At 52.2% G+C, this 25476-nt stretch overlaps 1 protein-coding gene across 1 annotated transcript in view; it reads right to left on the bottom strand.

Annotated features, from left to right (window-relative positions):
* Positions 1-25476, bottom strand: part of flncb (filamin C, gamma b (actin binding protein 280)) — a 54583-nt gene that overhangs the window by 10737 nt on the left and 18370 nt on the right. The window contains 28 exon segments of the mRNA XM_067255010.1: positions 58-305; positions 452-475; positions 583-772; positions 2225-2381; positions 2702-2825; positions 2996-3163; positions 3338-3498; positions 3766-3928; positions 5544-5717; positions 6929-7247; positions 9500-9762; positions 10170-10287; positions 10570-10739; positions 10971-11061; positions 11489-11649; positions 11835-11958; positions 12150-12280; positions 12283-12406; positions 12728-12921; positions 13402-13538; positions 14184-14310; positions 14486-14623; positions 16919-17119; positions 17332-17494; positions 17634-17711; positions 17875-17993; positions 18242-18392; positions 21382-21479. Coding sequence (XP_067111111.1) covers positions 58-305; positions 452-475; positions 583-772; positions 2225-2381; positions 2702-2825; positions 2996-3163; positions 3338-3498; positions 3766-3928; positions 5544-5717; positions 6929-7247; positions 9500-9762; positions 10170-10287; positions 10570-10739; positions 10971-11061; positions 11489-11649; positions 11835-11958; positions 12150-12280; positions 12283-12406; positions 12728-12921; positions 13402-13538; positions 14184-14310; positions 14486-14623; positions 16919-17119; positions 17332-17494; positions 17634-17711; positions 17875-17993; positions 18242-18392; positions 21382-21479 — 4316 coding nt within the window.

Raw genomic sequence — 25476 nt, 5'->3', positions numbered from 1 at the left:
CCCCCCCAAAAAAAAACGTCATTTCCCAGGATTCATCAGTCCAAGGAAGCGGCTCACCACCACATGGAAGGGGCTGTTGGGAATGTGCTCCCCTCCGAAGCGGATGGTGATGACGTATTTCCCCGGCTCGGGCGCCGTGTAGTAGATGTCGAACGTCCCGTCGGCGTTCTCCACCACGTCCACGTCGAGCTCCGCCCCGTCCGGCGTGGACACCTTGCAGGTGACCTTCCCCTTCCCGGCCGCCTTGGCGTCCACGGTGATGACTGTCTCCTCCCCGATCTGGATGGTCGGGCCGAGACCTACACCTGGCGAGGAGGACAGGACACATGAGGAGACGAACGACAAACGGCCGCCGCCAACGGCTATCTGGAGTCCGCGTGCGATCGATCCATAAACACAGATGGCAATAAAGAAATCGGGTCGTAGCCCGTCTGTAAAGTAGGACACTCACCCAATCCGTGCCCTCCGATTGATACTGTTGATTAAAAGAACAAAAACAAAAAGCCTTCGTCATTCCACACCGTGAAAAGCATAACATGGAAACACCAACGTGCGGGAGCGCGTGTGTGTCCGACCACCGACCTGTGACCAGACACTTGCTGGCGTCCCCGCTGGGCAGGGCGTGGATGCGGTAGGGGGAGTACGGGATCTCGTCGCCGCCGTACTTGATGGTGATGGTGTAGCGACCCGTCATGTCAGGCACGTAGGACACGGTGTACGTCCCGTCCCTGTTGTCGCGGATGTTGGCCTTCTTGGGCTTGCCCTCTGGGTCCTAAAGGCACAGGGGTTTGGAATGAGTGTGCACGCGGGCATGTTTGTAGGGCCGAGTGTTCATTTGGTGTGTGTGTGTGTGTGTGTGTCCGTGTGTGTGTCCATGTGTGTGTCCATGTGTGTGAGTGCGAGCACCTATGCCTGCGTGCATGGTCTGTTGGTCTGAGTGTATTTGTGTGTGTGTAACTCGCACGCAACACGACCAGTATACATTTTCTATGTTGTGTCATCTCCTCAACATGACATTCCACATAGCTGTATATACGATGCAGACAACGATGGGATTCATTAACACTGAGAATGAATGGAGCCGCTAAGCTACGTGAGCAGCCTGGTTAGTGGACTACAGGAACACCACATTAGCCCATTAGCCCAACCCAATGGTGGTCAGTCCACACAGACTGGGAGGTAGAGAGGGATACTGGGAGGGTGTGGGGGGAGGGGGTGGGGAGCAAGGGCTGGAATACCGGCAGGTAACACCGTAATCTGTGTTGCGCTACGGGGCGGCCTCACTCTCACTTCGCTCAGGGGAAACTTGCACACTTCCACATTCAAAAACGAGCCCCCCCGGTTCTCCTCGGTTCCACCTCCAGCAGGGTTTTGAATGTGCCAACCGTCCCCACCGCCATCAGTGAGGTTTCAGCCTTGGCGTCACCCTGCACGACAACACCTGGACTCGAAACCCTTGTTCTGGAACATACGGACTGTGGAGATAGCCTCTTCATTCCACAGAAAGAGAGCAAAAAGTCAAGGCGATCCCAAAATGGCTTCCGCCTTCCACCATTTTGGGGAGCCCTCTGATGTCTATAGGCAGTGCCTCAGAGCCCAGGTTGGGTTTAGGGAAAAGGAGGTAGGGAGGGAACAAGGGGGCGAGGGGTGACGCCAGACAGGGTGAATGGGGGTGGGGGGGGGGGGGGGGGTGAAAGAGGAGGCCGGAGAAAAGAGAGAAAGAGGCCTTACACAGCCTTTCTTAAGAATATGGAAGGGGATGGTTCCCTTGACTATATGTCTCTCCCACACCCTCCTGCCCCAGTCCTCCACAAACACAGAAGCCTCGTGCCCGCACCCATCTGGATCCTGCAGCGACAGGCAGACACGTCACAGCAACACACCCCACCCCCTTCCCTCACAGGAAGTGATGTCAACAGTGGGGGGGTTATGGTAGTATACATTTTCAGACAAAAAAAGTTTGGGAAAAAAAATCTGCATTAAGCATTAAGCCAACCAGCAAGATTGAAGAAAGGATTTTTCTAATCATGTCTAAACGAGGTGAATAAATCCGTCTATGCAAACAAAATTAAAATTGTGCAGCATTATTGCTAATGATCACATTATAATATTATAAGAAATATTATAATATCACTTCTCACGTGCTATGAGGACCTCGGAGTGTCGCATCCTACATCTACGGAGGTGCTTCCTGTTTGGACAGGAAGTGGCGGTGGCGACGTACCAGTATCTGCACGGTGAGCAGGCCCTCGCCCGCGTCCCTGGCATCGATGGTGAACTCCACGGGCAGACTGGCGGGCACCCCCTGGGCGTTGAGCCCTGGTCCGCTGGCCCGCACCTTGCTGGCATCGTGGGCGGGTAAGGTCTTGATCTTAAATGGACTGGAGAGAGGGAGATAGGGAGAGTGAGAGAGGAAGAGAGAGGGATAGATATATGGATAGAGAGAGAGAGAGACAGAGAGAAGAGAGAGAGAGAGAGAGAGAGAGAGAGAGAGAGAGAGAGAGAGAGAGAGAGAGAGAGAGAGAGAGAGAGAGAGAGAGAAAAGAGAGATAAATAAAGATAGAGAGAGAGAGAGAGAGAGAGAGAAAAAGAGAGATAAATAAAGATAGAGAGAGAGAGAACGATGGCCCAGATAGACATTCAGCATCTGTGTAGACTGGCGTAGGGCCTGGTCCTGGTCTGGACTCCTGGAGGTACGGACCTGCGAGGGACTTCCTGGTCAGCGTACTTCACACACACCGTGTAGGGCCCGTCCTTGGCGGGCGTGTAGGTGACGGTGTGGGTGCCGTCCCCGTTGTCTGAGATGTTGATTGGCTCGGCCACACCTAGGGGGAGGGACACTGAATGATCTGAACCGAACAATCACTTGTGTGTACGTGTAGGTGTGGGTGTGGGTGGTGTGGGTGGTGCGGGTGTGGGTGGTGTGTGTGTGGGTGGTGTGTGTGGGTGGTGTGTGTGTGGGTGGTGTGGGTGCGGGTGGTGCGGGTGTCCTCACCAGTAGGTCCATACAGCACCACCTCCAGTGGAGCCACCCCAGCCTTGCTGCAGTCCACTGTGAAGGTCTGAGGGACGTGGGCTCTCACCCCGCTCCCCAGCCCTGGACCAGAACACCTCACCTTACTGGGGTCAACCAGCTCCCGCACTGGCACACGGAACGGACTGCCTGCAACACACACACACACACAGACACACACAGACGAAACAGGAAGCGGTGACGGAAACGTTTAATTTATATAGAGTGCACCTACATATTAATTAAAATAATATTCAGTATTTATTCAAGCAGGAAGAGCAGAGGGTCTGGATCCTTATTTGGACAGAGGAAGTGACATCAGACCTGGGATGGGCAGTCCTCCGAAGGTGATGTTGACGTCGTAGTCCCCGGGAGTGAAGGGGATGTACTCCACGCTGCAGCTGCCATCTTTGTTGTCCTTGCAGGACATCTTGGCCTCCGATGGGCCCTCGATGGCCAGGCCCAGACCCCCGGTACCAGCACCCCTGAGAGAGACACGGAGGGAGGGAGAGAGAGAGAGAGAGAGAGAGAGAGAGAGAGAGAGAGAGAGAGAGAGAGAGAGAGAGAGAAAGAGAGAGAGAGAGAAAGAGCAGAAGGAGAGAAAGAGCAGAAAGAGAGAGAGCAGAAGGAGAGAAAGAAGGAGAGAAGGAGATGAAAAAACAACACCTCGACTTCAACCACAAATGCACTGTGTCCTTTCAAAACAATCAGTATCGGTATCTTTTTGGCAGGATTCCTCCCACGTACTGTACCTGGTTTCCACGGTGAAGCGGTTGGGCTTGTTGACCAGCCCCTCCTCCAGGCCGGGCCCGTAGGCTCGCACGCGGCTGGGGTCACACCCCTCGGTGACCGCCACTCTCAGGGGACTCTTGGGCACCGCCACGTCACCGTACAGCACCTCGATCAGATGCATGCCTGGACACACACACACACACGACAGGATGAAAACATGCATGTTGGGAGACATACACAAACAACCCAAAAAGCAAATGTACCCGTTCGAATTTGTATACTGAAGGATACAGTACGGGAAAAACTAGGAATTCAAAACGGTGTATCCCAGTGTGTGTGTGGTAACAGGGGAAGAGAGACAGAAAGAGAGAGTGAAAGAGTGTGCGTGCACACCGCACGTCCAAGAGAAAGCGACCGAGACGAGAGAAGGAGACAGAGAGATAGAGAGAGGGGGCGTTTCTCGAACAATTCCGGAACAGAAGCTGCCACAAGGTGTGCGCGTGTCTGTCCCACAATGCACTGGGGCACACATGACACGCATCCTTATCAGTGGAAAACCATCTGCCCTGGGCAGACAGAGCAGGCACCAGCTATTAATACTTTAGCACCCCACACCACACCACACCACACACCCCCGACACCTTACCTCTCTGTTTCACCCGCTCCCTCCCTCTCTCTCTCCATCTCCCTCTTTCACTGGGAGCAGTGGAAGTCGCTTACATTAGTTAAGTTAATTAGTTTGGCCTTTTCCCTTCCTTCCTTCCCTCTCTCTCCCCTTCTACATGGAAAGTTTATCTCGGTGGCTAGAGCACTTGACTGTAAATCAAGAGTTTGCAGGTTTAATTTGCCCCTGCATGGTGCTACGCTTTGGATAATAGTGTCTGAACAACGAGCACGTTGTAATTACATTCCCGTTACATTAAGTCATTTAGCAGACGCTCTTATCCAGAGAGACTCACAGTAAGTACAGGGACATTCTCCCCCTAGGCAGGTAGGGTGAAGTGCCTTGCCCAAGGACACAACGTCATTGGGCACTGCCGGGAATCGAACCAACAACCTTCGGATTAATAGCCCGACTCCCTAACCGCTCATCCATCTGACCCCCCCTAATTGTTATCGTGGATTCATAAATGCCCCCCTTGTTCCTAATTTCCTCCCCATCTTTCTCTGTCCCACACAGCCACACTCGGCTCACAGTTTTCACAGTCGGGCTCATATACACTTCTCCATCCATCCCTCCCTTAACCCCTAACCCCCCCCCACCGCTCTTTCTCCCTCCTTCCCATCTCCCCCTATGCCCCCCCCCCCAGTTTGTTGGATCAGGGGCCTAACCCAGTGTGAAACCCCAGTAGCTCAGGGTGGGTGGGACCCGTCGGAGTCTGCTAAAGTCATGAAAGCCACAAACGCAGAGGTCGGCTCTTCCCCCCCCCCCCCCTGCCTACGGGGGAGAGAAAACAGTCCTGTTTTATGAAGGCCACAAGGGTTTTTGTTTTTAAATTACGACGTGCTGCACTGGAAAAACATTCATAAAACCAGGGGGGAGAGAGAGAGACGGCCCTCTCAGTCACCCTGATTCCCTCTCTGGAGCGCACCGAGCAGCTCGACCAATCCCAGGCAGTCATTCCTCACCCCACCGGCTGTTATTGGCTAGGCTGGGCAGAGCGCCGGCACAACCCAATCTGATATTCCACTCATAAAAGTCCTCCATGCTACAAGATCAGATGTTGTTCTCACGGAAAACACCGGTGCCTGATTTGCTGTGCACGTCGGTGTTACGTACGGACGTCCCGGTGCTTACCGTCTTCGTACGCGGTGTACTCCACCCTGTAGGTGCCGTCTCCCTTGTCGGTGACGTAGGTGTCCGTGCTGGCGCCGGACGGGTTGACCACGCGGGCCTTGACGGGGCTGCCGCCGCTCTTGCACTGGGCGCGGGCGTCCACGGTGAAGTGGGTGGTCACCTCGCGGAGGACCCCTGCGGACACACGGACGCGCGGCCCGGTCAGATGTGTTTGGGTGTGTGTTGGGTGGTCAGGGTGGGGGTGGGGGTGGGGCAGGTGTTGTTTCATTGATCCCCGCTGTCTCGCTTTCTGTCTCTTTCTCTCTCTCTCTCTCTCTCTCTCTCTCTCTCTCTCTCTCTCTCTCTCTCTCTCTCTCTCTCTCCCTTGGTCTTTCTCACGTTCTCTATCAATATATTATCTTTCTATCCCTGTCTTGCTCTCCCTTTCCTTCTGTCTCTCTCTCTAATCAGAATCCACATAAAGCACCACTGACAACAACTCGTCCGTCTCCATGGTATCACTCCCACCGGCGGTGAAATCATACCCAATCACTGCCAATCCACAGCCGTACAGGCCAATCACAGCGCGGCGAAAACCTCCTGAAAGCCTGACACGGCCAATCAGGATCAGCCGCTTCTAATCAAAGCCAGACGGGGGCCCGGCCAGGGCAGTCACGTCAGTCAAGCTGCGGTGAGAGCCTGTGGCTAATCGACAGTTTATTTTCCTTCCTCCCCAGACGGAAAGCGAAAGAGTGGGGACGGAGAGAGAGCCAGAGAGAGAGAGAGAGAGAGAGAGAGAGAGAGAGAGAGAGAGGAGAGAGAGAGAGGATAGAGGAAGGGAGGCCAAGTGTGGGCCTGATTCTGTTGGTCTGGTTTGGTTCTGTCTGGTCCTAGGCGTAGCTAGGGGTTAAACTAGCGGGGAAAAGAGAGAGGCAGAGAAAGAGATGGGGAGAGGAGGAAAAGAAGACAGGGAGGGAGAGAGAGAAGAGAGAAAGAAGAGAGAAAGATGAGAAGAGAGAGAGAGAGAGAGAGAGATGAGAGAGAGAGAGAGAGAGAGAGAGAGAGAGAGAGAGAGAGAGAGAGAGGAAGGTAGGTTCCAGGTCACCATAACACTGAGCCTCCAGAACAGCATGGGCCCTGTAACCTGTGACCTCTCCCCCCCTCCACAAGACTGCCTCTGTCTGTCGGCTCTATTGCATTCGACACGTCAATAAAAATCAATGACCTCTGAAGAATTTCATTGATATTAGGAGTCACACCGTTCCCCAAAAGATTACGTTTTATGCTCATTCGCGATATTACACAACTTCAATTCAGCTCAATAAAACGTTTAAATTTTCTGTGAAAACCCCCAGTCTCCACAGCTGGGACTGGGGTTCTGGAGCGATAACCGTGGATGTCCTTACCTCTGGGCTCCACCCCCGGCCCGTACACCTTGACCCCGCTGGTGTCCACAGCCGGGTCCACCTGCAGGTGGGAGGGGAACTTGGGCACGGCGTGGCCTCCATACTTGATGGTGATGGTGTAGCTGCCGTGGAAGCGAGGTATGTACGTGATGGAGTACGTCCCATCGCTGTTGTTCTGGATGTGCACCTCCGCCTTGGACCCGGCGTCCGAGATGATCTCGATGGTGAGCTCCGCCTCGCCGGCCTTGGAGCAGTCCACCACGAAGGAGCCCGCCTCGTCCACCTTGCCCCTCTCCAGCCCCGGCCCGCTGGCCGTCACCTTGCTGGGGGTCGAACACCGACTGGACCATGGCCTTGAACGGCGAGCCGGGGATGTGTTGCTCGGCGAACAGGATGTTGATGGCGTACTCGCCCGGCTCGGTGGGAAGGTAGGACACGGAGCACGAGCCGTCGCCGTTGTCCTGGCACTCGATCTTGGCCTCGCACGGCCCCTCCACGGTCAGGCCCAGGCCGCCCGTGCCGGCGCCCTTGGTGTCGATGGCGAACGGCGCCGGTTTGCCCACCACGCCCCCCTGTAGGCCGGGGCCGTAGGCTCGCACCTGAGACACAGCAGAGATACAGCAACCGCTCCTCTTTCAGACAGTCACACTCACAGTATACATTGGTTTGTATTCTAACGTAACCCTTCTTTTCTTTCTCTTATTATTAAAGCGTGGGGGGGGGGGGGGGGGGAACGCTTTTGAAAACAACCGTGGTTGGAGAGAGCTTGATGAATAGGACGGCTACCTGAAGGATCCACGATTTAATTGAGACATGACATCTGGTAGACAAGTCTAAAGTGTGTGGTCACGGTGCCTCTCTGGTGCTGTAACCTGAACTGTCCACTACCCAGTCTCTCTCTCTCTCCCTCTCTCTATCTCTCTCTACCTCTCTCTTTCCCTCTCTCTCTCTCTTTACCGCTCTCTATCTCACTCTACCTCTCTCTCCCCCTCTCTCTCTACCGCTCCCTCTCTCTACCGCTCACTCTCTCTACCTCTCCCTCTCTCCGTCCCACTCTACCTCTCTCTCCCCCTCTCTCTCTCTACCGCTCACTCTCTCTACCTCTCCCTCTTTCTGTCTCTCTCTCTTTCCTTCTCTCTGTCTGTCTCTCTCCAGCTTTCTCTTTTCTCTCTCAGTGGGATGGTTTTAGACAGTCATTAAACCCAGACAGCTCGGGCCAGTGACTGATGTCTTGCCCCTGTTTGAGGAGGATGTGGAGGGGTGACGCAGAGGAACATCTGGAGGATGGGGGTGGGTGGGTTGTGGGGGGGGTCAGGTGGGCTAAGGCCAAATGCTCCCAGTCACACACGGGACAGCAGTGACCTCACCAACTGTGTCATCTCACCGTGTCCAGGAGTAATAATAACTCACACACATGCTGCACACACACACACACACACACAGGCACATGGACCCCCCCCCCCCTCTCCCTACACACACACACAGGCACATGGACCCCCCCCCCTCTCCCTACACACACACACACACACACACAGGCACATGGACCCCCCCCCTCTCCCTACACACACACACACAGGCACATGGACCCCCCCCCCCTCCCTACACACACACACACCCTTTATCTCTTTTCGGCAACTTTTTACATACCAACGCACATATCGCGCACACGCCTCACACACTCATTCCTCCCATCCTGTCTGCTGAATGAGATTGTTTCAAAAGTGTGGGGCCAAGCCAAACAGGCTCCCAGGTGATCACTGTGATGAGACACTTCATCAAGCAGTAGTACAGCCTCTGTTCCTGCTTGGCTCAGGGGGAGGGCATGGAGAAACCATAGAAAGGCCACTACACATGGTTCAAGGATATGCCTGAACTCTGAGACTGGAGAGAGAGAGAGAGAGAGAGAGAGAGAGAGAGAGAGAGAGAGAGAGAGAGAGAGAGAGAGAGAGAGAGAGAGAGAGAGAGAGAGAGAGAGAGAGAGGGAGAGGGGGGGATTGAGAGAGAGAGAGAGAGAGAGAGACGGGGGGATTGAGAGGGAAAAGAAAGAGCGTGAGGGGAAAAAGAGAAACAGAGGGGAGGGAAAAGAGGCAGGTAAAGAGGGAGAGATAAAGGGGGGAGGGATAGATGAAGACCGGGAGGGAGGAGAGAGTACGCAGCGCGCTGGGATTTGAACCAAACCGTTTCTGACAGGTGTTCAATGGAAACTGGAGGCAATTATGTGTGTATGTCATCACCAGAGGAGGCCCGCGTTCCTCACGCTAATGAGAAATGGACGTCCCGACTCGTCAGTTTAACCCCTAGAGCATCTCACTGGACCACCAACACAGACGGAACAGCCTAAAACCAGTGAAAACCAGACCCGAACAGCCTCAAACCAGTACAAACCAGTTCAGAACAGCCTAAGACTCACACAGGTTGGTGTAGAAGAGACTGGACCCCGTAGAGCCTAAACTAAAACCATGTAACTATTGTATTTGCTTGTTAAAAGTTACGAGGGATTTACTTTGATACAATCATCTGATCTATGACCTCATCTAGTGCATGCATGGCTGTGTGTCAGGCAGGTGGTACCTTGGAGGGGTCAGGGGGCATGACCCCCTCCACAGTGAAGGGGCTCCCAGGCACAGGGTTCCCGTCGTAGCTGACATCCACTTTGTAAGACCCCTCCTCCGGGGGAATGTACTTCACTGTGTGCACCTCATTGGCCGTGCCGGATTCCAGCTTGCAGGGGATTGGCCGGCGAGAGGGGGAGGTGATTTTCACGTCCAGTTTGCCCTGCCCACCGGCGCCACGGGTGTTGACGGTGAACTCCTGATCCTTTCCGACATCCACTTCTGTGACACGCACACGCGATACACACACACACGCACACACTTAGTAATTGAAATCGTCTGCAGGGCTATCAAAATTATGAGAGGACCTTCAGTCAAAAAAATCAACCACATAAAACGGACAAAAAAATACATAAATTCTATCCTGTATCCTAAACCCAGGCAGGGATGAAATATTGCACTGGAATACCAGCCAAGTCATTTGTTGGCAGTAGTTCCCAACACGAAGGCCAGTTTATATAACATCTTCTAGGAAGGTATTCTCCACGTCTGCGTGTTCCGAGGAAGATAAATGGCTTAGCGGGTCACAGGGTCAATCTCTTCCATGTGATAAACGGAGGCCTGTCTTCTCGGAGGCTGCCTTCTAAGTGACAGCCTCTGGGATGCGCTACGTGCCGCAGGGTACTCACTGCTGTTCAACCCTTGAACTTTGACCTTGTTGAGGTCGAGGGGCGGGGCCACGGAGATGTTGAAGGGGCTCTTGGGAATGGGGTCGCCCCCGTGGCAGACGGTGATGGACATGTTTCCCTGGGAAGGGGAGGAGGGAGGGAGGGGGGGGAGGGGAGGGAGGGGACAACGAGAGGGAGGGAGAGAAAAGGGAGGGCAACAGGAGATAGGAAGGAAGAGTGGGAGGAAGGGAACATGAGAGAGAGAGAGGGACAGAAACACGAGCAAACGCATTCTCAAACTCCCTACGAGAATGGGGAGTCATCCACTCCCTCATCCGATCCCCCTTCTGGAGCAGACATCTAGACGGACGCCAGCTGGACCGAACTCACCCCACACCCCCACACCCCCATGGGAGTCTACCTGTTGCACGGCCGTGTAGCGCACGGTGTAGGAGTAGTCGTGGTTGTCGATGATCTCAAAGTCGCGCACGGCGTCCCCTTTGGCCGCGCCGGTGAAGTGCACCTCAGGCTTGGCCTTGCCCGCTCCCTTGGTGTAGATGTTGAAGTGAGTTGGTTTGCCCACCTCCACACCTGAACACAAGTGACCGCATCAGGAGGACCGTCCATGCTAGCAGTTTCGATGACACCGCTTGCACCCAGATTGCTTTTTCATCCACAAACGCACCCCCACACACAAGCATACTCACACACACACACACACAATTCAAAGGAGCGTTGGAATATTGAGCATGGATTCTAGAACCCATACACCCACACGTACACACACACACACTGTGCTTCATCTATTGGTTGTCGTCACACCTGTCTTGTTGAGTCCGGGGCCCTCAGCCTTCACCTTGGCTGCATCATGGGAGGGCTCCACCTTGATCCTGAAGGGGCTGATGGGTATTTCCTGCATTGGAGGTCACAGTTGAAAGGTCAGTTTTAATGTCATCTTATCGCTGCGTCTGATACAACATTTGTAGGGAGTCAGGTGGCTGAGCGGTGAGGGAATCGGGCTAGTAATCCGAAGGTTGCCAGTTCGATTCCCGGCCGTGCCAACTGACGTTGTGTCCTTGGGCAAGGCACTTCACCCTACTTGCCTCGGGGGAATGTCCCTGTACTTACTGTAAGTCGCTCTGGATAAGAGCGTCTGCTAAATGACTAAATGTAAATGTAAACATTATCATCAGGCCCGGGTCTAGTACAGAACTCGAACCCCACCAGGGTGTGTTTGATTTGGCTCAGTGAGCATTTCTGCTACTGAATTCCCATGATTGAAATGACCTTGTTGAGACGAATCGAGTGTATCCAAATGTGTTTGCTGAGTGAGTGCTCACCTGGTCGGCAAACAGCACCATGATGGTGTAGCGTCCAGGGCCTGGGGGCGTGTACTTGACGGTGAACGTGTCGTTGTCATTCTTGATGATGTCAAAGTCGATGTCTGCCTCGGCCGGGCCCACCACTCCAGGGGCACACTTGATCCCGATGCTGACGTCACCTGGCGGGAGGAGAGGGAGAGGAGGAGATGGAGGAAGGGAAGGAAGGAAGGGAGGAAGGAAGGAAATGAGAAAAGGAAGGAATTTTGTAATTAACTTCTTAATTACTGCAAGTTATGACGCATAGAGGCTTTATAAAGTTGGTTAAATGCTAGGTGTCGTTTTCATTTCTGTGGGCGTGTCTCACCTTGCCCCGCATCGGTGCAGTCCACTGTGAAGTAGGTGGGCTCGTTGGCCTTTAGCCCCGCCTTCTCAACCCCCGGGCCGTACACCTTTACATTCTCTGGGTGGCTGCCCTCTCCAATGGTCACCTGACACACACACACAAGCACACACACATTAGAAACATATAAACAAAACTATTTTTCTCAACCTCTAGCTCCCTCCCTCTCCACCCCTCCTCCCCTCAGTCTTTCAGTCCCTCCCTTCCTCAAGTCCTCCCTCCCTCCCCGCCTCTCTCTCACCCTCTATCCCTCCCTCCCTCCCTCCCTCTCTCTCTCACCCTGAAGGGACTGTTGGGCACGTTGACCTCGCCCCACGTGATGATGATGGTGTGTTTAATGGGCTTGTTGGGAATGTACACGCAGAAGTAGGTGCTGTCTCCGTTTTCGGTGATCTGGATGTCGATGGGAAGCCCTCTGCGTCCTGGGCGTAGATCTTCAGCTCTCCCCGGCCCGCGCCGCTGGTGTCGATGGTGAACTCAGCCGGTTTGTTGACGATGCAGCCCGTAGGTTCCAGACCTGGGCCAAAGCACTTCACCTAGGGAACCACACAGGTCGATACTGTACTGGTACGGTACCACTGTGACATCGCATGGTACCATGTAACCATGAGTATTTTTATTGTGTCGAATTGACATATAATTGATTTCAATAATTCCAGCCTAAGCCACACTGCTCCAATGGGATTTTTCATGTAGGATGAATTTTTTGTTGGAAAAATTAAAATATATGCCATTCAAAATGTGAAAAGTGAAACATTGAATGAATTCAAACCAAAGGTATTTTGAAGTGCGGTGAGATTATGTCTTGTCAGCGTTTGTTGTGACATATGACAGAGCGCCCAGGGGAGACGGCTCACCTTCTCAGGGAACACGTCATTGGCTGCGGGGAGGATGTGGGCCATGAAGGGGCTGTCCTTGATGTCCTCGTCATCACAGATGACGTGCACGGCGTAGTCGCCCGGCTCCGTGGGCCAGTAGCGCACGTCACATGACCCGTCGCCCTTGTCGTCGCACTCGATCTTGGCCTGCGACGGACCCTCGATGGAGAATCCTAGCGGTCGCCGTGGAGACATGGATCACGCATGCGTTCTACAAACTGAGGTTGACTCTTGAGAGTTTTGGGAATGTCCTTGTACAGGGCTAATTGAAAGCCTCGTTTGTTAGAGGCAAATAGTCATTGAAGAGCGCATTACTGGAGGTCACGACCTTTCCTCGTCTCCCAATCAGCTGATCATGACACAGGAAACTCTCTAGCACAGTGCATGTTTCCGTGACAACTGACCCCAAACATGTGGAATTTAATCTCTGCATCTGCTAACAATTACCAACCCCAACCCTGCAGCCTGTATGTATGTGTGTGTTGTGTGTGTGTGTGTGTGTGTGTGTGTGTGTGTTTGTGTGTGTCTACGAGAAGACTTCATAAGAATCTGTGTGTAGGCTGCTTGGAACTGTACCAGTGGAAAGCCCTCGGGCCTCTCTGGCCCGCGGACCAACGAGCCGAGGTTCCTGTGTGGGCCGACCAGACACTTACCCAGGGTTCCCACCTCCGTGCCGATGGCCTCCACCACAAAGTCAGCTGACTTGCCCACCATGCCCGTCTCCAGGCCAGGACCCCACGCCCGTACCTTCTGGGACCCGGCGTCCTCACTGACCTGCACCTCGAACGGGCTGCGGCACACACACACACACATTGTGTGTCAACACACTGCAGACTGAGAGAAACTTCTGTGTTGAGCGACGTCAGGGGAGCTTGCTAATGTCAGCGAGCTCCGGCTCTGTGTGGTGTTCTCAGTTGTGGTCCCACACTGTGTCCACCGCTAGGGAATTCCACTAAGTGGACGAAAGAATTCCCCAGGATTGGAATGTGCAGGCGGTATGTAGGAGTACATGTAGTACACATGTACACTACATAACAGTGAGCTGTTTAGGCATTCACACATATTGTAAATCCTTTGGGAAATGAGTATGTGCTTGAATGTAGGATTAAAGGACTACATCTATGTTACATTTAAGTTCAAACACTCGAGTAAACAGCAGCAGTATATGGGTAAATATGAGGGTATACAGCAGGAGTATATACATGTAAGGGCATAGAGGTGTGTTTAAAAGGGTGTACTGTAGGAGTATAGCTGTGTGTTTAATGGTATAAAGTAGGAGTATAGGTGTGTATACAGGCTACACTGCAGGAGCGGTAGGTGTGTATACAGGTAAGAGTGGTAGGTGTGTATACAGGTAAGAGCGGTAGGTGTGTATACAGGTAAGAGCGGTAGGTGTGTATACAGGTAAGAGCGGTAGGGGCGATGGAGGGGAGACCTGCGTGGGATGCTGTGCCCTCCCCAAGTGATGGTGATGACGTAATTGCCGGTCATGACGGGATAGTAGTCACACTCAAACAGGCCTTCTCCTTCCGCACGAACCGTCACCGGCTCCTCCAAACCCTCTGAGGACACACACAGAGGTCATGGGTCAAACAACGTCAAGGTCAAAGTTCCAGAATGGCTGGGTTGAATTGTGGATTTAGTCGAATTGCCTCGTGGGACTTTGGTAAACAAACAAGCTGTGACCCTACGGGCAGCGACCCACCCTGCAGCCGTGCAGAGCTTGATGATACTCACTCGGACCCTTGACGGTGACCTTCAGCTCGCCGCTGCCGGCCCCCTTGGTGTGGACCTTGAAGTCAGCCACCTCCTTCACGCGGACCCCCTTGGGCTGGAGCCCCCTCCCTGAGGCCCGGCACGTGTTGGGGTTGCAGGCTGGAAGGCCGCCAATGGGGGAGGGAGGGAAGGAAGGGGGACAGGGGAGGGAGGGAGATGTCAGACGAGATGACGGACGGGGCGTCGCTCTCTCTTTCACACACACACGCGCCCACACACACACTCGCCGCTGAGGATGTTTGGCTTGGTTAGTCGGTCGAACGGTGCTACATGAAGAAGCACAATCTGCCCTGACTGCCAGGGAGGAGAAGCAGCAGGAGCAGGAGAGATGGACGTCGGGACAGAGGTCAAAACACGGGTTATCACCTCAGAGAAGGACCGGACGAACAACACAGAGGCTCAGGTGGATGAGAGGGAAACCATGGACGAGAGAACGAAGGAGAAGAGTCCATCGATTTGACTGAAAATGAAGGCACGTTTCGGAACCAACCCACTCTGGCTGTACAAAGCCATGTGTGGAGAGGCAGTTAATCAAACAGGTTGTTAGGGAGACTTAAAAGTGTTATATTAATGTTATGGAGTAGCTGGGGGGGGGGGGAATGAAAACAGGTTAAAACAGTGGAGCATGGTGGTCAGAGTTAGTGTCAGAGGATGGATGGGATGGAACGTGGAGCGGTTGCTTTGATCTGGGGGGAGGATGACGAGGAGCAGACAGGCGGATGATGAAGGTCCGAGGGGGAGGGGGCGTCAGACTCACACACCGACTGGACGGTCACGCTGACGTTTGCTCTCGTCAAATGAAAGACGGGGGCGGGTCCTTGTTAAGCTGACCAACCACGGTGCTTTGCATTTGACGTCATCTCAGTGATATCCAAAGTGCATCGTCATAAGGTTATTTGGTTTTATTTGTGTTTTTCTTCAATGTTTCTCGTCAGTTAAAATGTTATACAAGTTGGTAATGGCACTCAGTAGTCAATAAAAATGTTAGGGTTGAATGTCACACATGTAAGAAGCTTTTTGCATGTTCTACTAGGAGAATGAAGTATTTTGAAGACTGCGTGTATTATTGAAAGTGTGTCTGGAATCCTAAGGCTTTTCTGTTTGGAAGTGGTGGATGTAAACACAGGACTGTGTGCGGAGAGCGCCTGTAAAGGTGACCGTCCGAGCCAGCCAACCCTGCCTGATGCTTCCTGACGGACGCAGGTTAGGATGAGTGGGCGTAAGGGAGCTCTCCCTCTCACGCGCTCTCTCTCTCATTCTCTCTCTCACACTCTCTCTCTCATTCTCTCTCTCACACTCTCTCTCTCATTCTCTCTCACACACTCTCTCTCTCATTCTCTCTCTCTCTCATTCTCTCTCACACACTCTCTCTCTCATTCTCTCTCACACGCTCTCTCTCTCATTCTCTCTCTCTCATTCTCTCTCTCAAACTTCTCTCTCTCTCTCACACACACACACACACTCTCTCTCTTGTCCAAACACGCCTTCTTATTCATTCTCACACCGTGTCTCAATCATCCTATCAATCATACTCTCTCTCTTTCTCTCTCTCTCTCTCTCTCTCTCTCTCTCTCTCTCTCTCTCTCTCTCTCTCTCTCTCTCTCTCTCTTTCTCTCTCTCTCTCTCTCTCTCTCTCTCTCTCTCTCTCTCTCTCTCTCTCTCTCTCTCTCTCTCTCTCTCTCTCTCTCCCTAGAGGGTGTGATGAAGCCTCATAGGGCTAAGCGCCAGCACATGCCATGAAGCCGAGGCCCCCCCCCCCGCAGCATCGAGGGGGTGGGGGTGAACTGGAGGTTTCCGGAAGGGGCGGGGGAGGGGGGGGCGGGGGGGGGGGGGGAGGGGCAGGCTAGCGTAGGCAGGCTCCAGTTGCACTCCCGCGGCCTGTACTAACTTGGTCGCCTGGGTTTGGGCGGCGTTGGGGGGGGTCTCTTGGTCTTGTCTGTGGGCGGGGTGCGTATGGACTGGGGAACTATCTGCACCGGAGACCCTGGGGGCAGGGCGCTCTGTGGAGCTGGAAACGACACACACACACGCACGTCTGGGTCAAGCAAACTCCAGCATCCAGACTCTCCACACCTTGAAAGGCCACCACCACAAGATCATCAGAACCACTTTGAACCCCGAGCACTCTGACGGGTCCAGAGAAGATTGTAAGACCTGTTCTGAACCCGGGGCCTAGGCTGTTGACCAGACCAGACCACATCAGACCTGCTTCAGTTCAACACCTACAGTACACACTGTTATGGAGATGAGAAACATTTAGTTCTGGGAATTAGAACTTCATTAGAACTCAGGAGGAGGAAGGGGAGGGAAAAATATGTCTGACAGTTGGTGTCTGGTTTTTTGTGTGTGTGTGTGGGGGGGGGGGGGGGCGCGATGATGTCCGAGCACACACACCCTCTGAGATGTGAACGGTGAAAGGGCTTCTGGGTATCTGCTGGCCGGCGAAGGTCACGTAGATGGTGTGGGCTCCTTCCAGCACGGGGCCATAGGTGCAGCGGAAAACACTGTCCCCCTTGTTCTCCAGGATGATCTCCACCGTGTCCCTGCGGCCCTGGGAGTCCACGATGATCACCCCCACATCTCCCGCACCTGCGCCTGGGGAGGGGAAAACACAGCTTGTGCTTTCGACTAAATTGACTTTGCGAGGAGAACGCAGCAGTAGCAGGTGTACGCTAGCACCGTTTAGACGGTGAACAATGCTAAACATGTTAGCCTAAGCTGTTAGCCTAAGCTATAATGAATTCCTATAGAGAAAAGGATTAACTATATACATGAACAGGGATTTTTGGTATGTGTCTGTATGCTACCTGCTGTGTAGATGTCAAAGTAGGTGGGCTTGTTGGCCACGTTCCCCACAGGCTCCAGGCCTGGTCCTCTGGCCTGTACTTTGTTGGGGTCTCCCATGGCCTTGGACACATTCACGATGAAGGGGCTCCTGTCAATGTCCTGCCCGGCGAACAGCACCTTTACCTGGGGAGCGCAATCCACACCGGGCCCTGACACACTGCTGGAGAGGGAATGCCACTGGCTGTGTGCGATTTGCATGTATTTGCATGTGCGTTTGTGCGTGTCTGCGTGTGTCAGAGTGTGTGTCCTGTTTGTGGGTTACCTTGTGAAGACCCTCTACTTTGGGCAGGTAGAGCACAGAGTAGGTCCTGTTCTTATCGTTGTTGGGGATGACTCTGGCCTGGTCGGTGGAGAGGAACAAGGCAGAGAAGAAAAGAGATTGGTCGAGGCTGGTCATGTGAGTTACGGAAAAACCCTTTCTCGAGGTGGTCTAGCTGTAGTACAGAAGGACAGCAGGATAGTCTGCAGTTGCTACGGTGTCGGGGAGAGTTCTATAAGCCCACCTCCTCAGTGTGTCCCTCAGGGTCCTCCACGTACACCAGCACCTCCCCCAGCCCGGCCTCCACCGTCTCCACGATGAACTCGGCCGGCTTCAGCACAATGTTACCCCTGGGCTCGATGCCTGGAGGGGGGGGGAAGAGGGAGTGTGAACACACCTTTATGGGGCACGTAAGGGTGGGCTGGACATTACACCGTGCTCCATAAAAACACTCCAAATCATCGTCAAAACAACACAATTCAAAGACAGTAAAACACAGAGAGGGAGAGAGAAAGAGAGAGAGAGAGAGAGCGCGAGAGAGAGAGAGAGAGAGAGAGCGAGAGAGCACTTAGGGCTTAGTCTATGGGCGTGTCCCTGTGTCTCGGTGTCACCTGGTCCGTAGGCCCGGGCCTTCTTGGGGTGCAGGGTCTTGGAGCGCAGCGGGGCGCCAGGTTTGAGCTTGGCCTTGGGGAACTGGGACAGGTAGGTCATGACCGAGTGCTCATCCACGTTGGGATCCACGATCTCCTCTGGAGCGATCACCTGGGAGGGAGAAGAAGAGGAGGAGGAGGATGCAAAAGATAAGGAAATGAGATGAAAAACAGTATTATAAAAACAGCATTTTTCGACCCTGTACAAACATCTCTCGTAAATAACCGTCCATCAATGGTTGTTTCCTAAAGTAGATTAAAGATGCCCTGTTCACCTAAGTCGCTAAAACCTACATGAAAGAGAGACATTAACCAGACATGGAGACTAATACGAACATATGCTTGAGGAATTTGATCAACCAAAAGACTGAGGAAATGACCCCAGAGAGCCTGGGAGAAAACCCAAAACAGCTTGGATGAAATGAGGGCCTAATTGTGTTGTGTTCAAAATCACAGTCTGTTTTCTGTCTATGGCTGGGAAATGGGCAGAGGGGAGAGTACAAAAGAGAAATGTTTTCGAGTCCAGTACAATTCCTCTCTGTGCTAAAAGGTCGCAGTGACCTACAGAATAGGAGTGAAAAAGAGACAGAGCGAGAGAGAGAGAGAGAGAGAGAGAGAGAGAGAGAGAGAGAGAGAGAGAGAGAGAGAGAGAGAGAGAGAGAGAGAGAGAAAGAGAGAGAGAGAGAGAGAGAGAGAGAGAGAGAGAGAGAGAGAGAGAGAGAGCATGCTGGCAAAGACTTGAAAGGACTTTTGTTAAAGAGCTCTCCAGGTAATGGAGCCCTGTCCCTCATTATCCACTGCCAGGGTAATGCCACCTGCTCTTTGTTTCTGCATCTGTCTCTCTCTCTCTCACACACACACACACACAAACACACATACACACACACACACACACACAGCCACTACTAAACCCACATGATTTACACAGCCAAAGGGGTGTCTTTTTATGAGGAACAAGCTTTGCTATCTAAAATAATGCCAAGGTGTGTGCCAATGATAGGGGTTTATTGATCTGTTAACAATTACCTCCAGAGGTACTAATAAACAAACATCCATCCCCAGAAGTCATCATGAGGAGTTTGTAAACAACCCAAAAGGAGAGTCTACTTTGGCCAGCAACCAAACTCTGTTGTACACATTGGATTGGATTGAAACTCTACGTGGAAAAAGCTGTCTTTTCTCTGTCTTTCACAATCTCTCTCTCTCTTTTCACCCCTGCTTACTGATCCACCAGGCTGTTAGACTGTATCCCGGGTCGGCTATATTTACATCTGGCTGCAGGACTAGGGGGGCCAGCCTGGAAATAACTCCCACCGGTATTTAGCACAGGTTAGCCACTAAAGCTGTGCTGTCTTTCTGTCTCTCTCTCTATATATATATCTTTATCGTGTTCTCACTATCTCTGTCACACCCCTTCTCTCTCTTTTTGGGCTTATAACAGTGAAAGTTATAGCGCAGGGCTGGGAGGTGAACATTGTTTTGTTGTTGTTTGGAGGGCTGGACGTGGAAGAGGACAACCTTCTTGTCAACACAGCCACCCTGGCAGGTTCGGTATGCTGGGATTGTGGCGTTCCTGCAATAGGAATAAGATGATCTGTGTATAGCACACAACAACCTTCTGCAGAGCTCAGAACGCCCCCTCCCAACACACACACACACACACACACACACACACATAGGCAACAGCCTGTTGAGAATACAGCAACACCCATTCCTCCCGAACGCACATGCGGGAAACGTAATCAAAAGCACCTGAGAAAACAGCAGAACCTGTCACAGGCCTGACAATCCTTCTTATTCCTTTCTTTATGTGTCCGTATATATCTCTCTCCTCCTCTCTGTCTCTTCCACTCTTTTTCTCCCCAGTTTTCCCCTCTGGCTCCTCCTCCCGGCTAATAGGAAGCAGGCTCCCTTCATGTCAGCCAGCAGGGTTTTCGTGGCTGGCACCAAAAAAACGTACATTCTCACTAATGGAGGATAACACTTCAGCCAATAATCTACTCCATTTTATGAAATGACAAATGTAGCATTCGAGACGGAGGAACCCAAAGCGTGAACGTGTGTACGACACATACTCACACACAAAACACACGCACGCTACTGTTCATGTTTTCCATTTTAAGTTGTGAGTGACAGTAGAGTTGTTTGCGGGTTTCACATGTTCCGCCGGTTGGGGACGTCCCATTTGTTAAACCAAGCGTACCCCTGTGGCAACCTGGGCCAAACTGCAGAGCCTCACCAAGGTCCTGCCCAATAAAGCAGGCCAGAGTTCCTCTACCCCCTAGGGGTCCGCAAACCATAGCCAGGGGGTCCGTGAAATAATTTGCCATCAATTGTGCTGTATCATTAAAAAGTGAAAAGATATATTATAATCTACAGATGGGGACCATTTGCACCAATGAAACAAGCATATTGTGTCCATTTAAGAGCACAAAGGGTATGCTGAATGGGTGTTATGATTATGGGCGGGGTCCCTGGAAAATGTTCACCCCTGTAAGGGGTCACTGGCCCCAAAACGTTTGAGAACCCCAGATCTACAGTATCTCCAGGTTAATGCTAACTTTTAGCATAGCATAGTAATCCCATAGGATCTCTATGGAACCACAACATGTAACCTCCAAACCACCGTGTGACATGTTGAAATAAACCAAGAATATTCTAGAACAGACCATCCAACAGGCCCCTTCCAGCACACTGACAGCATCCCAAACTTAAGTATGATGTTCAGACCACCAAAGACACGCCTCCACATCCGGTTCACCAGCCAGTCACAGCCTGTCATTAGCTGCTCCTCACAACACCTGGACCAGAGGGGGCAGGCCTCTGGAATGTCACCTAGGACACGCCCCCTCGTGTAACCACGGCGAGGTAGTGACAGATCAGTGCTTGCGGTCGCACTCTGCTGACTCCATAGACGGTTGGAAGCCACGGTCCATTAGATGTAAACCAGGCGCACCAGGTTTGTCTGTGGTTGGTTTGTGGCTAGGAGTCTGCTTTAAGTCAACCTGTGCGTATAGGTGTGTGTACGTGTGTGTGTGTATGTGGGTGCTTATGTGTGAAAGAGGTTGTGTGTGTATGCATGTGTGTGTGTGTGTGTGTACCTGGGGCACGCCAAGCCAATCGTCAGCCTGCTGCATGGCTTCTCTGGCATTCTCCACTGGCTGGCTTGGGTCCCACGTCTCCCAGTCAGGACACAAACCTGGAGGAGGGAGAGGAGAGGAGAGGAGAGGAGAGGAGAAGAGAGGAGGAACATGATCAACATCAGTAAACACAGGGTTAGGTTTAGGGTTAGGGTAGCAGCTCCCTGCACTGCATCTCTATCGTTTCTTCTCCTCCATCACTTGTAGTGTCAAGGAAGACATCAGAACTCCATTAACCCAGAATGCTGCGTCTCCGCAAACAGAGGAGCTGTGATTCGATAGTGAACCGGTGGAGGACGACTCAGGTGTTTCTACTGTGACTTCCTCTGTGGCTTGTCTCAGACAACATGGTCATACTCACAACACACTGACACACACACACACACACACACACAGGTAGTAATGCCTATAATAGGATTAGCAGTGGGAGGAAGGGACGTGCTATGACAGTCTAAAGAAGACCACAGACAACAAATAGCAGCTGTGTCTATGGAAGATTATCAGACAGAAGAAACAGACACAGATACAGACAGATAGAGAGAGAGAGAGAGAGAGAGAGAGAGAGAGAGAGAGAGAGAGAGAGAGAGAGAGAGAGAGAGAGAGAGAGAGAGAGAGGGAGAGAGAGGTAGAATAGTAGAATCCCTGACAGTAAATAAATGGAGAAAACGAGGTCAACAATATGGACAAATTATGTTTCTCTATTACTCTCCAGTCCCTGGCCAACCCCTAATGCTGTCTCAACTATGATGCATAAATCTAAGTTTTCAATAAATCCCACATTGTGTGACAGTACATGCAATCTACTTTAGTATGATCCTTGGCTCCACTCTGGTTTCCTTCTTCATACATTCCTCGAATCTCTATTCCCAAAATCATTCGTCATTCCTCGCACGGGGCGGGCCATGTTGGCTGTTTCTGGCGCTGTTCTAGAATGTTCCCCCTGCACGGGGAGGCTTCCTAAGAAAATGTGCCCCGTGCCAGGAACCATGGGAAAAACAGAGGTGTAAGGCAAAGGGATACTAGCAAAACACAAACCGGAGACCGGGGGAGAAGGGTGGAGGTGGGAGAGGGGGGAGGTGGAGAGGGGTGGAGGTGGGAGAGGGGTGGAGGTGGGAGAGGGGGGAGGGAGAGGGGTGGAGGTGGGAGAGGGGTGGAGGTGGGAGAGGGGTGGAGGTGGGAGAGGGGGGGAGGTGGGAGAAGGGGGGAGGTGGGAGAGGGGTGGAGGTGGGAGATGGGTGGAGGTGGGAGAGGGGGGGAGGTGGAGAGGGGGGGAGGTGGGAGAGAGGTGGAGGTTGGAGAGGGGTGGAGGTGGGAGAGGAGGGAAAGAGAGGGAAAGGAGGAGAAGTACCATTACCCCGTTTAAGAAATCATCATTTCCACAACAACGTCGTTACTGACCCTCACCCTGAAGCAAACATACCCACACACACACACACAGACACACACACGCACGGACAACCAAGTACACACATGGACACTCACAAAGAGATTGATATCTTTAATGAGCCCATGGCAGCTTTTTAAACTAACGTATACCTTTTTAATGTGACTCTGTAGGGCTGAGGTAGGATTTAGTACTCCTTGGAGCGTTAGTGGAGTTAGAGGGGTACATACAGGGCATGTGTGTGTGTGTGTGTGCTGTTCTCATCTGGAGTAAACACACTGAGGTCCAGCAATGGACACGTGCCACTAGTGAACCAAGAATCGCTCACTTCTTCAGACAGCAACCTCATGAATAAAACAAACCAAGAACTTTTCGGGGCCTGTTGCTCTTTGGTACAGTACAGACACACACACACACACGCACACACACATACACACACAATAAATTTGTTTGGCAGGAAATGCAGAGTGCGTAGCGAGGCCATGTGTTTCACTCAGGCCGTCCTCGCTGGGTTCTCTCCTCCAACACTCAGCCCAGCGCTCCGGGAGATGTGGGCAGTCTACACCATGCCCCCACACACCCCGCCCTGGCGCACCGCGATTGGCTCTGCCCAGGGGCCTCTGGGTGTCGGGGACCAATTAGAAGCAGGTAGAGCCAAACAGGTCCGAGGGTGGTTTGTGTTGCGTTCAACTGTGACCGTGTTCAGCAGCTAATGGTTGCATATGGTACAGCTGCATAGCTTGGTTGTTGCTAGGGGACGAATGCTGAAAGAATGTGCACTGACACTAGCCCTCAGTGCTGTGTGTGTGTGTGTGTGTGTGTGTGTGTGTGTGTGTGTGTGTGTGAGTGTGTGTGTGTGTGTGTGTGTGTGTGTGTGTGTGTGTGTGTGTGTAAGTGAGTGTGTGTGTGTGTGTGTGTGTGGGCAGACAGAGACAGGGTGGACAGTGTACAGCCCTGTATGGTCAAGCCCATGTCCGCACCCAGCAGCACTGAGCTGGGTAGTGTTATCTTAGAGACTTGTGTATTAGCACTCTAAATACTGTCACCTCAAGTGAAACACACAGATATGTTATGTGTGAACACATACTGTATAAGGACAAGAACATGCATTAGTGTATGCAGATGGTAAACACACACACACACACACACCACTGGTATCACACTTTTCATTGGCATGAAAAAAAATTATCCATTGAATTGTGTTCCAGAGCAACTTTTTGTACAACACAGAAATAATTAAAAAAAACATGATTTTTTTTAACACGACTGTCTGACAATAGACTGAACCATGGGTTAGGATTAGGGTAAGGGATACAATAGTTAACCCTAACCTTAATCCTAACCTAACCCAGCACAAGAAGCCAGAGAAATTCCAGAGTTAAAATTGAGTTATCTGTGGTACAACAAAGTCTGACAATTGTGCTCGGGTTCTGACAATTGTGCTCGGGTATATGATTATGTATACATTTTTCATGGTGTCTATGGGCACAGAAAAGCGTGATACCAGGTTGCACGCACACACACACATACACAAACACGCACTCACACCCCCTTTGCGGTCTAAGCATGGCTGGCTAAGTGAATTTGAGTCTCTCAGTGGGGGAGAATTGAGTCGTTGTGAGTATATTTGTTCCGCCACCTCAGCCTCTCTCCAGCACACTTCTGCACTTCCTCCCAGAGCAAACACACTCTGGCACACACACACATGTAAACACACTCATAAGCGTGCGAACAGATGAAAGCGCACAAATAAACCACACCTACACTCCCAGATCGACCCTCACGCGCCCCCACACTTAGAAACCTTAAGAGCAGAAAAAATAAAAGGCACTAACAGGACTAACAACCACACACAAACTCTCACACTTGGTAAACACCCATAAACAAAGATCATCTTAGACCCTTCGTTCATTCCTCCATTGGGAAATCAGTCTGGGGCCTACCAGTTACGAGCCAGGCATAGCTGTTGATGAAGCAGGCCTCAGATCCTGTGTGTGTGTGTGTGGTTGTGTTGATTCAGGCCTGTTTCCATTAACTCAGGGTCACACTGTATTCCCTCTTGACTTCGGAGCCCTACTGAACTCTCTGCAAGCATCCCATTCAAATTAAGAGAGCCTTCCCGGAGAAGCCTGGGGCTAAAGTTATGACACTTCCCCCAGCGGGGTTCACACTATCCGGGGCAGCTGTCAGACAAGTCTCCCCCGGGCCAGGCCCCGATGACCCTGAGGCTTCTATCTTACAGGCAGCACTTTCTCTTTGTGGTTTGGTGTATGCCGGTGTTCATTTGGCGTCCACCTCCCCACCAACCTTCTCCTCCCCCTCCTCCCTCTCCTCCCTCTCCTCTCCTCCTCTCTCTGTCTCCCCCCTCGTTCCTGCCTCATCTCTTTGTTTTTTAATTAAGGATAATATGTGAAGGATTAAGAGCTGTGGTTTTGTGGTCAGAGAGACAAAGGGAGGACACATTCTCTGCTCCCTCAGCCTGTCTCTCTGATGTGGCCCGACCCGGTCTGATCCGGTTTCATCCGGTCTGATCCGGTGTGTTCCGGACAGGTCACTGCCTTCAAATGATTGGGTGGATCTGGTGGATAGGTACGGTTTCCACGCATCTTTGACGTCGGACATTCGTAAGCTCTCTCACCACCCCCACCACACTCTCTCCCTAACCCTAACCC

Source organism: Osmerus mordax, chromosome 17, assembly GCF_038355195.1.
Source record: "Osmerus mordax isolate fOsmMor3 chromosome 17, fOsmMor3.pri, whole genome shotgun sequence".
NCBI classification, from domain to species: Eukaryota; Metazoa; Chordata; class Actinopteri; order Osmeriformes; family Osmeridae; genus Osmerus; species Osmerus mordax.
Note: the sequence above shows the minus strand (reverse complement) of the source record. Positions and strands in the feature narration are given on the sequence as shown.